The sequence below is a fragment of the Pan paniscus genome, chromosome 13 (genome assembly GCF_029289425.2).
Source record: "Pan paniscus chromosome 13, NHGRI_mPanPan1-v2.0_pri, whole genome shotgun sequence".
Lineage (NCBI taxonomy): Eukaryota > Metazoa > Chordata > Mammalia > Primates > Hominidae > Pan > Pan paniscus.
Genome location: NC_073262.2, coordinates 110,613,587 through 110,628,832, shown reverse-complemented (window position 1 = coordinate 110,628,832; position 15,246 = coordinate 110,613,587). Strand labels below are relative to the sequence as shown.

At 40.8% G+C, this 15,246-nt stretch overlaps 1 protein-coding gene across 3 annotated transcripts in view; it reads left to right on the top strand.

Annotated features, from left to right (window-relative positions):
- Positions 1–15,246, top strand: part of PLEKHM3 (pleckstrin homology domain containing M3) — a 207,204-nt gene that overhangs the window by 14,173 nt on the left and 177,785 nt on the right. For all 3 annotated transcript variants that reach the window (XM_055109026.2, XM_003820814.4, XM_034954967.3), the window contains exon 2: positions 13,409–14,336. In XM_055109026.2, coding sequence (XP_054965001.1) covers positions 13,727–14,336 — 610 coding nt within the window. In that variant the 5' untranslated portion in view covers positions 13,409–13,726. The remainder of the gene's footprint in view (positions 1–13,408; positions 14,337–15,246) is intronic.

The window sequence follows — 15,246 nt, the reverse complement described above, 5'->3', positions numbered from 1 at the left end:
CACTAAAATTTGAAGCACCATGTTCATGTACTAAAATTTTAGCCATATTATCCCAGGGTAATTAATTTGCTTTGAATTGTCTTATGGGGCTGTGTGTGTATCTTAGAGTCTTGTTTCTACTCACTGACCATATTTCCCTAGATAAGTAACTTCATCTTTTTAAATCTCAGTTTCCTTGTCTGTAAAGTAGTAATAATAGCAGCTCTCTAATAGGGTGGTTGTGAGGATTTAACAACATAATGCAGTAAAAGGCTTAACATACGTTAAGTAGTAAGTACTTTAGTAAGTATGCAATAAATATTAGCTATAACTTTTTAATCTTGGTCTTAGATTAGAACTTATAAGAACTATATTTTGTTTTTAAACATTTTATCAAATACATCATTCTACCTTTAAAATGTGTCCATCCACATTGAAGGAGTCCTCTGCAGGACATGTTTAAAGAGTTTAGCACAGCTGTAGCAGTGCCTGATTCAACTATTTGAGTCCCAGCTATCATATGCCTATCATCCTAATGTCAGAGCAAAACAATCCAAGAAGTATGGATCAGTCAGAGCCCCAGAATTCAACTCCAGAATGTTCAGGCATTGTTTGATAAAAATCTATGCCATGCTAATGGTAATAGTCCATAATAAAAGAAATTCAGAAACTGTTTTAATGTAAACCCAGATTAGGGGGATGAAAACATAGTTCTTACTACCCTTTTTTGTTTTTTGAGATGGAGTCTGACTCTGTGGCCCAGGCCAGAGTGCAGTGGCGCAATCTTAGCCCACTGCAACCTCTGCCTCCCAAGTTCAAGTGATTCTCCTGCCTCAGCCTCCCGAGTAGCTAGGATTACAGGCGCCTGCCACCACGGCCAGCTAACTTTTGTATTTTTAGTAGAGACGGGGTTTCACCATGTTGGCCAGGCTGGTCTCAAACTCCTGACCTCAGGTGATCTGCCTGCCTCGGCCTCCAAAGTGCTGGGATTACAGGCGTGAGCCACTGCACATGGCCAGTTCCTACTATTCTTATCCTTCATACCTTATAAGCTTTTCTTCTGTCCTGTGTGATGGGCAGAGATTCTTCTGTCCTTCAATTTGTGCATAGTTAAATGACAAAGACTCATTCTGTTATTTTGCCTTATCTTGTGCTTATCTTTGAGGGTCAGAGACAGTGTTTTGTCTGCCTTTGCCAGCCTTGCTTGTTTCCTGACTAAATTGGTTAAGAGGCTGATTGGTAGCCAAGGTTGTTGTCACAGATTAAGTCCAAAAGGGAGGGAGAGGTCATAGATGCAGCCCATCACTGCTGAGTATGTCTGCTCTTTCAAACAAGAGGTGAGTCACCTTTTTGCTTAGATCTTATCACTGGTCTCATACTCTCGGGATGCCAGTTAACAAAGACCTAGGCTCACTTTTTAGCACGTTCAAGTTCAGCCGAGACAGAAAATAAATCAACTAATTACTTCTCTCATACATTTACTCTGAATGCCCATAGAAACTGGTTTGTGAGAGTGTGCTAAGCCATAAGCTGGTTGTTGTTTTGAAGGTTAAAGTTTTAAGTATTCTCCCTTCTGCTGGTGAGTTGCAATGACCAAAAGAGTTAAAGTCAACAGGAAGTGAGGGAATTATTAATTTCCCATGACATCCTCACCACCCAGCAAAGGCCTTCTGTTGGACAGGAATGTGTCTGTGGGTCAGAAAGACTTGAACAGCTTGTGAAGAAGGCCTTTGCATTCTTGCCTTCCGTGTGTGGTTGTTAGTTCACATAGTGCTCACTCTCTGGTGGAACCTTTGAGGCTGTTATTGTAGGCTGACAGCTTCATGCAAGAAGCAGCATGATTTCTTTTTTTTTTTTCTTTTTGAGATGGAGTCTTGCTCTGTTGCCCAGGCGGGAGTGCAGTGGTGTGATCTCGGCTCACCACAACCTCCGCCTCCTGGGTTTAAGCAATTCTCCTGCCTCAGCCTCCTCAGTAACTGGGACTACAGGCACGCGCCACCATGCCTGGCTAATTTTTATATTTTTAGTAGAGATGGGGTTTCGCTATGTTGGCCAGGCTGATCTCAAACTCCTGACCTCGTGATCTGCCTGCCTCGACCTCCCAAAGTGCTGGGGTTATAGGCATGAGCCACCATGCCTGGCCCACAGCATGACTGCTGGAGCAGGAATGATTGGTTTTGTTGTATGTTTTTGTTTCCTTTGTTTTTATTTCTTTCGACTGAAGTAATCTCTGTATACCTATCATTGTCATTTAATTGTGTTCTGTTACTTAAAATTCTTTATTGTCCCTTAATTAGTAATGATTCCTTATTTATGCTTGTATAACACCTTTGTATACTTCTGTTGAAGTGCTTTTTATATTTGGTTTTGTGTCTTACTTTCTACTAGCTATTTAGCTCTTCAAGAGCAGGAGCTGTGTTTTGTGTCTAATATCTCACATAGTGTTTGGGTACTTGGTCCGTCCTCTATAAATGCTTGTTGAGGATAAATAGTTATGTGATTAGAAATCAGCTAACTTCTAATAGAAGTAGTAATTGTTTTAGAGTTTGTAAAGAACTTTCACATACTTCGTCCACATTTGTGCTTCTCTGCTTTCTCAGGTAGATGGGAGCAGGCATTGGCAGGACTTCCATTTGCAGATAAGAAGGGCACAGAGGCCCTGAGTCAGCCTGACTTGCTGGATGTCAGTTAGCTCAGAAGGCAGTGTGGGGACATGACCCTTTCCTGGTGTCATAAATTTATGTTCTTCCCATTGCCACACTTCTCTCACACTGAACAAACTCAATACTTAGTCTGAGTGGCTGAGGGGTTGGATTCAGCCTACTCACTCCTTGTTTATGGTCCTTCTACTAACATCAGGGCCCCTGTGTGATTTAAGGTGATTTAAAAGGTAATTGAACTTGGGTGGCCCAAAGTACTCAGTAATTAGACAAGGATTTGAGGAACTTCGTTTTCTTTTCTTTGGGAACTACAATTGACAATAAATGAATCATGGGTTCTCTTTCATCATCTTTAAAATAGTTCCATTACTTTACTCACCTCTCTTTTTTGAGGTTACTACAAGTATTTATTAAGAAGTTTATCAGGCAGGCGGATCACGAGCTCAGGAGATGGAAACCATCCTGGCTAACACGGTGAAACCCCATCTCTACTAAAAAATACAAAAAAATTAGCCGGGCCTGGTGGCGGGCAGCTGTAGTCCCAGCTACTCGGGAGGCTGAGGCAGGAGAATGGTGTGAACCCGGGAGGCAGAGTTTGCAGTGAGCTGAGATCGTGCCACTGGACTCCAGCCTGGGCGACAGAGCGAGACTCCGTCTCAAAAACAATAAATAAATAAAATAAAGAAGTTTATCAGAGTTCGAGACCAGCCTGGCCAATATGATGAAACCCCATCTCTACTAAAAATACAAAAGATTAGCCAGGCGTGGTGGCGGGCACCTGTAATCCCAGTTACTCAGGAGGCTGAGCAGGAGGATCACTTGAACCTAGGAGGCAGAGGTTGCCGTGAGCCGAGATCACACCATTGCACTCTAGCCTGGGCAACAAGAGTGAGGCTCCGTCTCAAAAAAAAAAAAAAAAAAAAAAAAAGTTTATCAGAGCACTTAAAAAATTTTTTTTATTCCATAGGTTTGTGGGGAACAGGAGGTATTTAGTTACTAAGTTCTTTAGTGGTGACTTGTGAGATTTTGGTGCACCCATCCCCCAGGCAGTACACACTGAACCCGATTTGTAGTCTTTTATTCCTCACCCCCTCCCCACCCTGTCCCCCTAAGTCCCCAAAGTCTATTTTCTCATTCTTATGCCTTTGAATCCTCATAGCTTAGCTCCCATTTGTGAGTGAGAACATATGATGTTTGGTTTTTCATTCCTGAGTTACTTCACTTAGAATAGTAGTCTCCAATCCCATCCAGGTTGCTGTAAATGCCATTAATTGATTCCTTTTTATGGCTGAGTAGTAGTGCATCATATATATCTATATGATGTATAGATATATATATCTCACAGTTTCTTTCTATTCGTTGATTGATGAGCATTTGGGTTGGTTCCACATTTTCGCAGCTGCAAATTGTCCTACGATAAACATGCATGTGCAAGTGTCTTTTTCGTATAATGACTTCTTTTCCTCTGGGTAGATACCTAGTAGTGGGATTGCTGGGTCAAATGGTAGTTCTACTTTTAGTTCTTAAAGGAATCGCCACACTATTTTCCATGGTGGCTGTACTATCTTACATTCCCACCAGCAGTGTAGAAGTGTTCCCTTTTCACTACATCCACGCCAACATCTATTATGTTTTTTTTTTTTTGATTATGGCCATTCTTGCAGGAGTAAGGTGGTATCACATTGTGGTTTTGGTTTGCATTTCCCTGATCATTAGTGATGTTGAGCATTTTTTCATATATGTATTGGCCATTTGTTATCAAGCACTTTAAACTTTATTCTAAACCATGCATGTGAAAAGTGATTATTTTCTGTAAAAACCAAGTGATTTTTTCCTGAGATTAACTCAGTTTTAGTTTTGTGAGATAATTAGATAAACACAGTCCTGTATTGAATTTAGAAACACAGCCTCTATTACTCAGGCTCAAGTAGAAGATTCTAAATAGTTATATAAACTGATGACATCTTTAAGTCTGCTTCCCCAGCCCTTTCTGGGTATCTTGCATATTTGGTCTCACTGTACTTCCTTGTTACATTCACTGTTGCAGTCAGCCACACTAGCTGGCTTGGCCCTGATGGAACCTACTTGCACCTCACCTGTGACTCCTGTTGCAGTTGGAGGCTGATAAAGTTTTTATCATGGAAGTTTTTGCCTTCTTCCTCTCAGTCCCAAGATAAAGCTTATTCAAGTGGTTCTTTTGTTTGTTTTCTAGTCAACGTTCTCTGCCATGGAGGCAAAGGGAGATGGAAAACATCAAGTCTGCATTTTTAGACATTTCGTAACTGAAGTTTGTGTCTTCCTGCTTTGTTTCTAAGAGCAAGACATATTGGATCTCTGGTGGTTTTATGAAAATGGGCTTCCCAACCAGAAGGTTTGGTTTTCCAATTTCACATAAAGGTGCAGTAACACTGCTACCTTCAGTCGCAAAGCAATCTGAGATTTAAAGTGCCATGCTTATATTTAGTTAGGTTTCTGAGGCAGCAAATGTCTCAATGATTTTGCAGATGGCAAACAATAAACATGTGCAGAGATGTACTGAAAAATGCTTTAAATGGATTGTTGGGACTACTTCAAAGGGAACATCTCATTACTGGTGTTGTAAGGAGCTTGAGCTCTAAGTCATTGGAAAATGAACCCAGCCAAGTTGCTGATAGTGTAGTGGTTCACAGGACAATTCCTAAGTAATGCATAGGTGCTTTGGTTTCTATAAAAGGTCTGAGTGAGTTTTCTGCTACCTGATCTTTGCCATATTATTTTTTAAACCCAGGTTTTAATAGTTAGGAAGACTTTTCTACCAAGAAAAAAATGTAAAAGCTTGAGTCAACATAACGTTTCGGAAAGTATGTCAAATTTTACTGAAACGAGCCTATAAGGAATTCAAATATAATTTTGCCAGGAAACTAGAGTGGTATATATACTTACAGATGTCAGTGGCTTGAAAATATACTGTTTATTCAGTTATTCATTTGGCAAATGCTTACTGAGTACCCACTGTGTACTAACCACAGTTCTAGGCCCAGTGAGAGTTACACAAATGGAAGAGGGCAGAATTGCTGCTTTCAAGTTCCTCTAAGTCCAGTAGGTAGGCGTGTTACTTGATATCAGGTAAGTTACTTGATATCATTGAGCTTCCTCATTCGTAAAATGAGGGTAATAGTACTCACATTGTACATTTTGGGGCTTAGAGATATGAAATACCAAGCGACATACCTGGCACAAAATAGGCTTTTGATAACTTGTAATTATTGTCATCGTCATTTGAGAAGGAACATGCAGCATATAGTATATGTTGTGGGGGAGGTACCAAAGATATTCAGTGGCAGTTTAAAGAAAGAACAGACCATTTTAGGATCAGGGACCCAAAAAAGCTTGCGGAAGAGGTGGCATTTGAGCTGGGCCTTGAAGAATAGAATTTCAGTAGGTTGAGGTGGGAAGAGGGTATTTCAGAGATAACTGCAAGCCTTTCCTGAAATAACTGGAAAAGCAATAGCATTCAGTTTGGAGGTAAAGAGTGTGTGAATTGAAGTAGAAAGTTGGAATGGCAAACTAGCCCAAGATTGTGAAAGGCCTAGAATGTCAGGTTAAAGAGTTGAACCTTGTTGTCAATGGGAGCTTCGTTGAAGGGTTTCCCTGGTGCCCAGAACAGTGTCCCCCCCATAGTAGGCACTCAGCAAATACTTACTGAATAAATAACTGAGTGTAATTTTAGACAAATGGAGCTTAGTAAGCCAGGTAGAAATGTCTTACAAATAGCTGGGAACATAGGACCAGAAGTCAATTCTGAGATTGAGACTGAAGGTAGAAATTTGAACAGCGTGAATATAGAAGAAGTTATTGGAGTTGCACGTGTGGATAACTTGATTTAAGGAGAACATCATGTAGCTCTAGCCAGAGAAGAGAGCTCAGACAACACCCCTATCTGACCAGGAAGGGAAGGAAGAAGATGGAGACTAAGTGGGTAGAAATGGGAAGAAAACTTCAGTGAATGTGGTACCCACAAAACCCTGGGAGGAAACTTTTAAGGAGGGGCTGGTTAACAGCACAAGGAATTTAAGGACTTTGAGAAACACTAATGGCTGTGTAACAAGGAGGTCCCTTGGTGGCTATAGAAGAGAAGTTCAATTGAGTGGAGTCTTGTGTCAGGTTGTAAGGTATAAGTAGGCACAGCACTCCCTGGGACATTTTTTTTTGGTCTGGTTTTTTTTTTTTTTTTTGGCAAGGTTAGTATTTACTGGTATTTGATTTTTTTGGAGCACACATTTAAACAGTGTGCCCAAACTGTGTATATAGTTTTGATTCCAATTAAATATTGGATAAAAGTACACCTATTTATTTTCACTGAGTTATGAGATCATGACTGATTTTTATTTTCTTTTCCATATCTGTCACTATTTACCAGAGTTTCTACAAGTATTTATTACTTTTAGAACTGGAAAAAAATTATATAAATTATTTTTATTTATTTATTTATTTTGAGACAGGGTCTCACTCTGTCCCCCAGGCTGGAGCGCAGTAGTTCAATCACAGCTTACTACGACCTTGAACTCCTGGGCTCAAGGGATCCTCTTGCCTTAGCCCCCTGAATAGCTGGGACTACAGGCACATGCCACCGCACCTGACTAATTTTTTATTTTTAATTTTATTTATTTATTTATTTTTGAGATACAGTCTCACTCTGTCGCCCAGGCTGGAGTGCAGTGGTGCAATCTTGGCTCACTGCAAGCTCTGCCTCCCGGGTTCACGCCATTCTCCTGCCTCAGCCTTCCGAGTAGCTGGGACTACAGATACCCGCCACCATGCTCAGCTAATTTTTTGTATTTTTAGTAGATGAGGTTTCACCATGTTAGCCAGGATGGTCTCCATCTCCTGACCTCGTGATCCACCTGCCTTGGCCTCCCAAAGTGCTGGGATTAAAGGCATGAGCCACTGCGCCCGGACTATTTTTAATTTTTTGTTTGTAGAGAAAGGGTCTCACTATGTTGCCTAGGCTGGTCTTGAACTCCTGGCCTCAAGTTATCCTCCTGCCTCAGCCTCCCAAAGTGCTGGGATTATAGGTGTAAGCCACCACCTCCAGCCCAAATTATTTTTTTAATGGTATGCTCTTTATGTATTGTGGCAATAGTCTTCTCTTTCATTTAAACTTAGATAAAATGTAGCAATTTAATGTTTGCTTCAAACCTATGAAAATGGGATTCCATCTGTGTTTCTAGCTGTCTGTTTCATCTGATAGGCCTCTGAGCTCTTTTTATGAGGTCCACCCTGGCACCATTTCCTTACTAGCTGCTTGCGGCATGCCTGTGCTCCATCCACATCCTTACATCACCATGTAGCCTCGTGGTCCAGAAAGGCCATTTTACTAGGGGCAGATCCTCTTGTGGTGTGTCCTTCACATTATGTAACTCTTAGAAAATTCTCAGTCAGCCACAACCTTCAACCAAGGTGATGTGAACGCCCTCAATGTGGACCATCCTTGTAATCACCCTTGGCTCTTATTTTTGAAAATTGATAGACATAAGTTGTCCTAGGTGTCTTTGCCATTGCAGTTTTCTTCCCAGTCCAGCTGCTTCTAAAATGATATGGCCCCAGACACCTTCAGCACTCATAATATTCTAAGTCACTTAGCTAAGAGGGAGGAAGTCAGCGCTTTTACCGTCCAGCTCAGGAGGACACAGCATCTCTGTGTGAGTCAGGGTAGAATTATTACTCATAAGTGCTTCTGTCTCTGTGTGGGAGAACTACTGTATTCATCCTGTTAATTAGCCTTGCCTAACGAGCATGTAAACAACAGATTTCTTAGTTAGGAAATAGCGATACACTGATTCGTTTTGATGCATGCATAGGATTCTTTGGGTTGAGCTCTTTTATTTCCTCAATTTCTCAATCTATTAAATAGGGGAAATACCCCTTCTTACAGAAAGGGCATTCTATACAAATATAAGATAAAATGTCTATAGGTCACTGAGTTTGGCTGAAAAGCAGTGTATTATAAATAGTTCGTTGCTGACTTTGCCTTTGTTGGACTGACAGATCTTTCCAGGAAGAGATGAGGAACACTTGGTTGTTGAATGGGTGAGGTCCAATGGAGTGCTCCATAATTATGTAGCAGTTTACATTTGTAAAGGCATGTTGGAGCAGCTACCTAGTGAATGATCCACACGCAAAGCAATTTGATATTAGCAACTCTATGGGATACAGGTAGCTGAGTAAGGCATGCAGAGGTTAAATGGTTTGCCAGAGGCCACCCAGCAAGTGAGTGGTTGAGCCAGATTTAGAACACAGTTCTAATTAGCTCCTGATTTCCAGTTTTGTACTGAGGCAAGCCACACTGCACCCACATGCTGATCTTATTCCCTTCACTTTGTCAGAGGAAGGTCCCCTTTATATTTTGACCTATCTGAATATATTTATTATATTTTGATTAATTTCAAAACTAAATGAGGCAAGCTAGTAAGAAGTACTCAATTATAGAAATTAAACTTGACATCAGACTGTTGTACTGTAGTGAATTTGAGGGCTATAGAGCTCAGGAAAAAGATGAAATTCCAAAGAGTAAGGTTGGAAAACAGAGCCTAAAAGAATGAAGACAGAGTATTTAGGAAGATAAGTAAGAAGGTCACGGTGTCTGCAGTCAAGTAGCTCAGAGTTTAGAGTAGGATCTAGAGAGACTGGCTGATCATTTTGGTACAATTTGGCAAACCCAGGGTGCTATGAGAGCCTGACCGACTAGGAAGGGCTCTTATGCTTTTGTCCCAATTTGGACAAAAGCATGGAGGAGTAAAACCACAAGGTGGGTGGGTGTTCATCAAGAACTTTAAACTGGAGAAGTAGATAGGTCATGAGGCGCTATCTCTTATGCAATGCGACAACAATGCATTTGTTCAACGCGTGCACGTGCGTGTGTGTGTGTGCCAAACACTATTCCATGTATTTGGGGTCCATTAGTGAACACAATGAACACAAATTCCTGGACTTGTAGAGCTTATATTTTAGTGGAGAGAGAGAAACACTAAATGTTAAATAAGTCAATTAAATGGTATGTTAGAAGATGGCAAATGCTTAAGGAAAAAGGGTACCTCAAGCCAGGTGATCAAGGTTAACATGAACAGTAGTAAGTCATGTTCATAGTATATAACCTTAATATTATATGATGAGAATGGTACTTTGCCTCCGTGGGCTTCCACTCAAAAACATATAGCCCTGGTTTAATAATGAGAAAAACATCAAACATGTCCAAAATGAGGGACATTCTATGAAATACCTGACTATTACTCCTCAAAACTGTCAAAGACATCAAAAACAGGTAAAGTCTGAGACATTGTCATAGCCAACACAAGGCCCAAGAAACATGACAACTAAATGTCATGTGGTATCCTGTATAGGATCCTGGAATAGATAGAGGACATTAGGGAAATATGAAGAATTCTGAAAAAAGTATAGACTTAAGTTAATAATAATGTAACAATATTGGTTCATTAATTGTGACAAATGCATCATACTAATGTGAGATGTTACATAGAGGAAACTGAGCATGGGGTATATAGGAACTGAGTGTATTATCTTTGTAATAATTTTATAGATATAAAACTGTTGGCCAGGAGTGGTGCCTCACGCCTGTAATCCTAGCACTTTGGGAGGCCAAGGTGGGCGGATCACCAGAGTTCAAGAGTTCAAGACCAGCCTGGCAACATGGTGAAACACCGTCTCTACTAAAAATACAAAAATTAGCCAGGTGTGGTGGCGGGCGCCTTTAATCCCCACTACTCAGGAGGTTGAGGCAGGAGAATTGCTTGAACGCCGTGGGGTAGAGGTTGCAGTGAGCTGAAATCGTGCCACTTCACTCTAGCCTGGGCGAAAGAGCAAAACTCTGTCTTGAAAAAAACAAACAAACAAACAAAAAACTGTTTTAAAATGAAAAGTTTATTTAAACAAAAGCAGAGTAAGGGAGATCAAGAGTCTAGGGCAGAGAACTGCATTATAATTTTAAAGAGGGTGGTCAGGGAGGGTCATATGAACAATTACCTAAGGAGAGAGTTGTCCATGTTGGGGTATCTGGGGGAACAGCAAATGCAAAGGCCCTGAGGTGAAAACTTGCCTGCAAGTTTAAGAGCATGAAAGTGCTCGTGGGGCCTCTTACCTTCTTTGGGCCTCAGTGGCTTCTTCTATGAAATATTAAGGTTGAAAACATAATCCCAAAGGCCAATTTCCTTGTCTAACAGTCTATGGCTTTAGACCATGTGGGTTAGAAGTATTCCACCAACCAGCATGGCCAACAATGGTGATATACATTTTTTTTTTTTTGAGACAGGGCATTGCTCTGTTGCCCAGGCTGGAGTGCAGTGGCGTGATCTCAGCTCACTGCAACCTCCGACTCTCTGGTTCAAATGATCCTCCTCCCACCTCAGCCTCCCGAGTAGCTGGGACTACAGGTGCACACCATCATGACTGGCTCATTTTTGTATTTTTAGCAGAGATGAGGTTTCACCATGTTGGCCAGGCTGGTCTCAGACTCTTGGTGGATCAAATGATCTGCCTGCCTCCCAGAGTGCTGGGATTACAGGCATGAGCCACTGCACCTGGCCTGTTATATACTTCTAACCATCCTGCAAATACCAAGCCAGAAGCATAAAAAATAATATATCTAGATAGTTTGATAAATCAAAAAAAAAAAGAGAAAGAAACAAATAATTTTTTGAAGGTTATTTGCACCTTATCATGAGTAAAGGCTAAATTTGAAACACTGGATGAGAAAAGGAATATCAGTAATCTTCAATTAACAACTTAATGCTCTGAACCTTGGTGCCTTCTTTATAAAATGGGAAACTTGTACTTTGTTTATGTTCATTTCAGTTTTTAGTAAGGAAAGAACAAAAAGTTTTAAGATTTATTATATTTATGTATATTTCTGTCTCTGGTATACAAGATGAAATTGAAAAATATCCCAAGTTTCAAAATTATAGAAGCACTAAAACCCTGTTACATAGTTGGAGAGACTGAAGGTTTAACTTTAGACTCAGAAAAAAAACCCTGTTTACAGCTAGAAATGTTTTATAACTAATGTATATCTCTAAAAATAAATCTGTGCCTTGCTTCATGAAGTACTAACATAATAAATATCAAAATATATAAAAGTAGACAAATTCATAATCATTATCACTTTGCAAGAGGTTCTATAGAGGTCCTATGAACTGCAAACCTCCTTGATACATCTAAAATAAAGGTCTGTATATATGAGTTTAATTTACATAGGTTAAGCAAAGTAGATTGGTGCTGTTGATATAAATGTAGTGGTTTAATGACCTAAGAGGTAAAAATGAATTTAACCATAAAAATTGTGAAGTTTTTACAAAGAAAGCACATCTATCTACCTTTGCGACAACATATATGTATTAGTCCGTTTTCACACTGCTGATAAAGATATACCCCAAGACTGGGCAATTTACAAAAGAAAGTGTTTTATTGGACTTACAATTCCACATGGCTGGAATCATGGTGGAAGGTGAAAGGCACGTGTCACATGGCAGCAGACGAGAAGAACTTGTGCAGGGAAACTCCTCTTTTTAAACTATCAGATCTCATGAGGCTTATTCACTATCACAATAACAGCACAGGAAAGACCTGCCCCCATGATTCGATTACCTCCCACTGGGTCCCTCCCACAACACGTGGGAATTCAAGATGAGGTTTAGGTGGGGACACAACCAAACCATGTCAATATATAATGGTGTTGCTAGTTGCCTAGTTTTGCCTACTTATAAGTAGTTAAGGATTAAAAAAGCCCTTGCCTAGTTGTTTTATTTGTTTTTTTTTTTTTTTTTTTTCCTGGTAAAAGGTATATGTGACAGTTGGGCACTTGAAATGTGACTAGTGTGACTGAGGAACTTTGACTTTACTAAATTTAAGTTTGAATGGTCATAATGGCTACTATCTACTGTACTGGACAGCATCATTGTCAAGGTCTGCTCTAATTTGGCCTGGTCTTGGTAATCTAGTGTTTGAAAGCATGGGTTACTGCTTATGTAGGATTCTTTCTGCCCAGGTAGAGATATAAGGTTTGGAACTTGAGTTCTGTAGACAGAAAAGGATGAACTCAAGCCTGCCATTCAGGCCATGACTTCACCTTAAGCTCTTAGACACCCTGCAGACTGGACCCATACTCTGAGGCCAATCCTGGAAGTCTTGGGGAATTTGGAGCCTGAAACCGTAAGAATGCCAGAGCAATTCTGAAGTCCAGAGTCATCATCAAGCATTATATAATCTAAGTCTAAGAAGCACAAGCACAGTCACATTTGGATTTAAAAAAAGGGCAGAACCTCCTTCTCTGCTTCCCTGTGGTACCTTTAAACCCAACAAATCATCAGTGCCCTCAAAGTTTGTGAAAGGACTCAAGCATTTATGACTTTTAGACTGATTATGATACAGGCCCAGTCACAGAATTCCTAGTCTCTTTTGCTTACTATTTTAGGTCAGCATATCAGAGATTTGCCAGGGCAGTCTTTTCACAAATGCTCTCAAAGCATTTTCTCTGTGTGAGTAAAAGCTATTGACTTTAATTCCTCTTATCAAGTGTTCCTCCCTGCTCCGTGTAAGTTTTTATCCAAAGCGGGTAGTGATATGTATTCCTGACAATGGCACTTCTGTGTAGGTGTTGTCTGCCTTTGTGCTTGAGTACCATAGAACGGGCATAGAGGTGGGAAAGCAATTCGGCAGACTTGTGTACTGTAGAATACAATGAACCATGTGCCAATGTTATCCTGTTTATTTTCTTCCAGGAAATCAAGGATTGGCGTGGCATTGCTTTGACAAGTACTTGCTGTTGTCTTCACAGAGGTCTCACTGAAGAATAATCTCAAAGGAACATTTGGTCTCCCTATACATCTGTTAATGCCCATTAGCCACTAGCAAATGCTTTTAATTACCAGGAAAACATCAACCACTTTGGGTTTGGCCTGCTCCAGGAAGCCCAATGAAGGTTTCTTCCAGTTGTTTCCATAGCGCTATTGCTGAAGCACCCCTCTTGGTTGGGTGAATGTTCATGAAGCCATTTCTGGAACCAGCTTAGGAGGCTGAGGCCTCCTGGAGCCTGTGACATGGAAGCTTTGGAAGTGGATGATATCAGCCCAGCCTTAGAAGTTACGGAGGAGTTCTTTAGTACTTTGGATAGTAATCTAGAAAAGGCTGTGCAGCAAGCAGAGGTTTATGGGATCCAGGAAGTCCCTGAACTGGTGGGGCATGAGGTACTCAGTAACATAACAGACAATGGTGCTATGAGAAATGTCACCTCCCTGGGCAAGGGGGGCATGATTTGGGACCACTGTAAGAGCAGGCTCTTAGAAACCAAAGCTCAAAATGTCTTCCCTGCCAAAGAACAGTTTATGGTCCAGAGAGGGACAACCCCAGATAATCTTTCCTGGATGGAACAAAAGGAAGCGTCAACCTTTAATTTCTTCAATATCTGTCAGCGTCGGAGGGACCGGCCTCGTTCTGTAAATGACTTACTGGATGAGACCTCAACTTTCAAGCCAGGGCATGCTCGATCACGATCAGATATTACCCAAGTGGACTGGAGGGTGGTCCTCAAAACCACACCTTTGCAGCAGCAGCAACAGCAGCAGCCATTGCTTCAAGGCCCGCACGTCACCAGGCCATCTTTTCTGTTGCCCTCACCAAATAAGATAGAAGATGCTCAAGGAAATACTGGTATGTTTTTAAATTTTATTTATTTCCTTTTTTTTTTTTTTCTTTTTGGGGCTGTGACTCAGATAAGCTTGTATGTTTTTATATCTGACTTCTACTGAATCATTGTTGGTTTTTCCTTTGTCTCTCTTAATCTGGCTCATGAGAATCTTATGCTCCAGCATCCACATCTGCTCTTGCATATTTAAGCTCTCTCTTCCATTTTCTTGTGTACTTTACAGACTTATTATCTTCCTAAGAGGTATTTAGTGAAAAGACAATTACGGTAAATTCTCCCTTTCTAATCTTGTATGTTAGAATCAGAATACTCTCATACTTAATGTATTAATAGTATTTTTCTGTGCACATTGTATGATACTGCCTGTTCTTATAGTAGATCGTACGTTGGGCTGAGCCTATGCTAGGAAGGATTTAAAGATGTGTGAAGACACAATCCCTGCCCTAAAGAACTTTTCATCTAGCTGAGGGGATCCAACACCAGCAAAGACTCAAGAAGGTACTCGGTAATGAGAGACAATAGATGGGCCATTGAAATTGTGGGAGGGGCTTTCATTTTACTCTGTCCATATAAGAGTGAATGGCAGTGACCGTAAAAGGACAGAAGAAGGAGAAGACACTGTGGGTTGGGCTTCTCAGGAAGGGCTTGGCTTGCAAGGGGACATGGAACTTGAACTACATCTGGAAGGACACTAAGATGCAGACATAGAGTCACAGGACATGACACTTGGTCAGGATTATGGTGTAAACAAAGGTGGGGAGAAGGGCATGCAGAAGAGAGCAAGCAGACCCTGGCAAGTACAGCAAAGGACCCCATAGCCAGCAGTGACAAGGAAATGGCTGGGGAGGGTGGTTAGGTCCTCCCTCATGGCGGAGGGTCTTGAATTTCCTTTCTCCTCATACTTTATACACATAT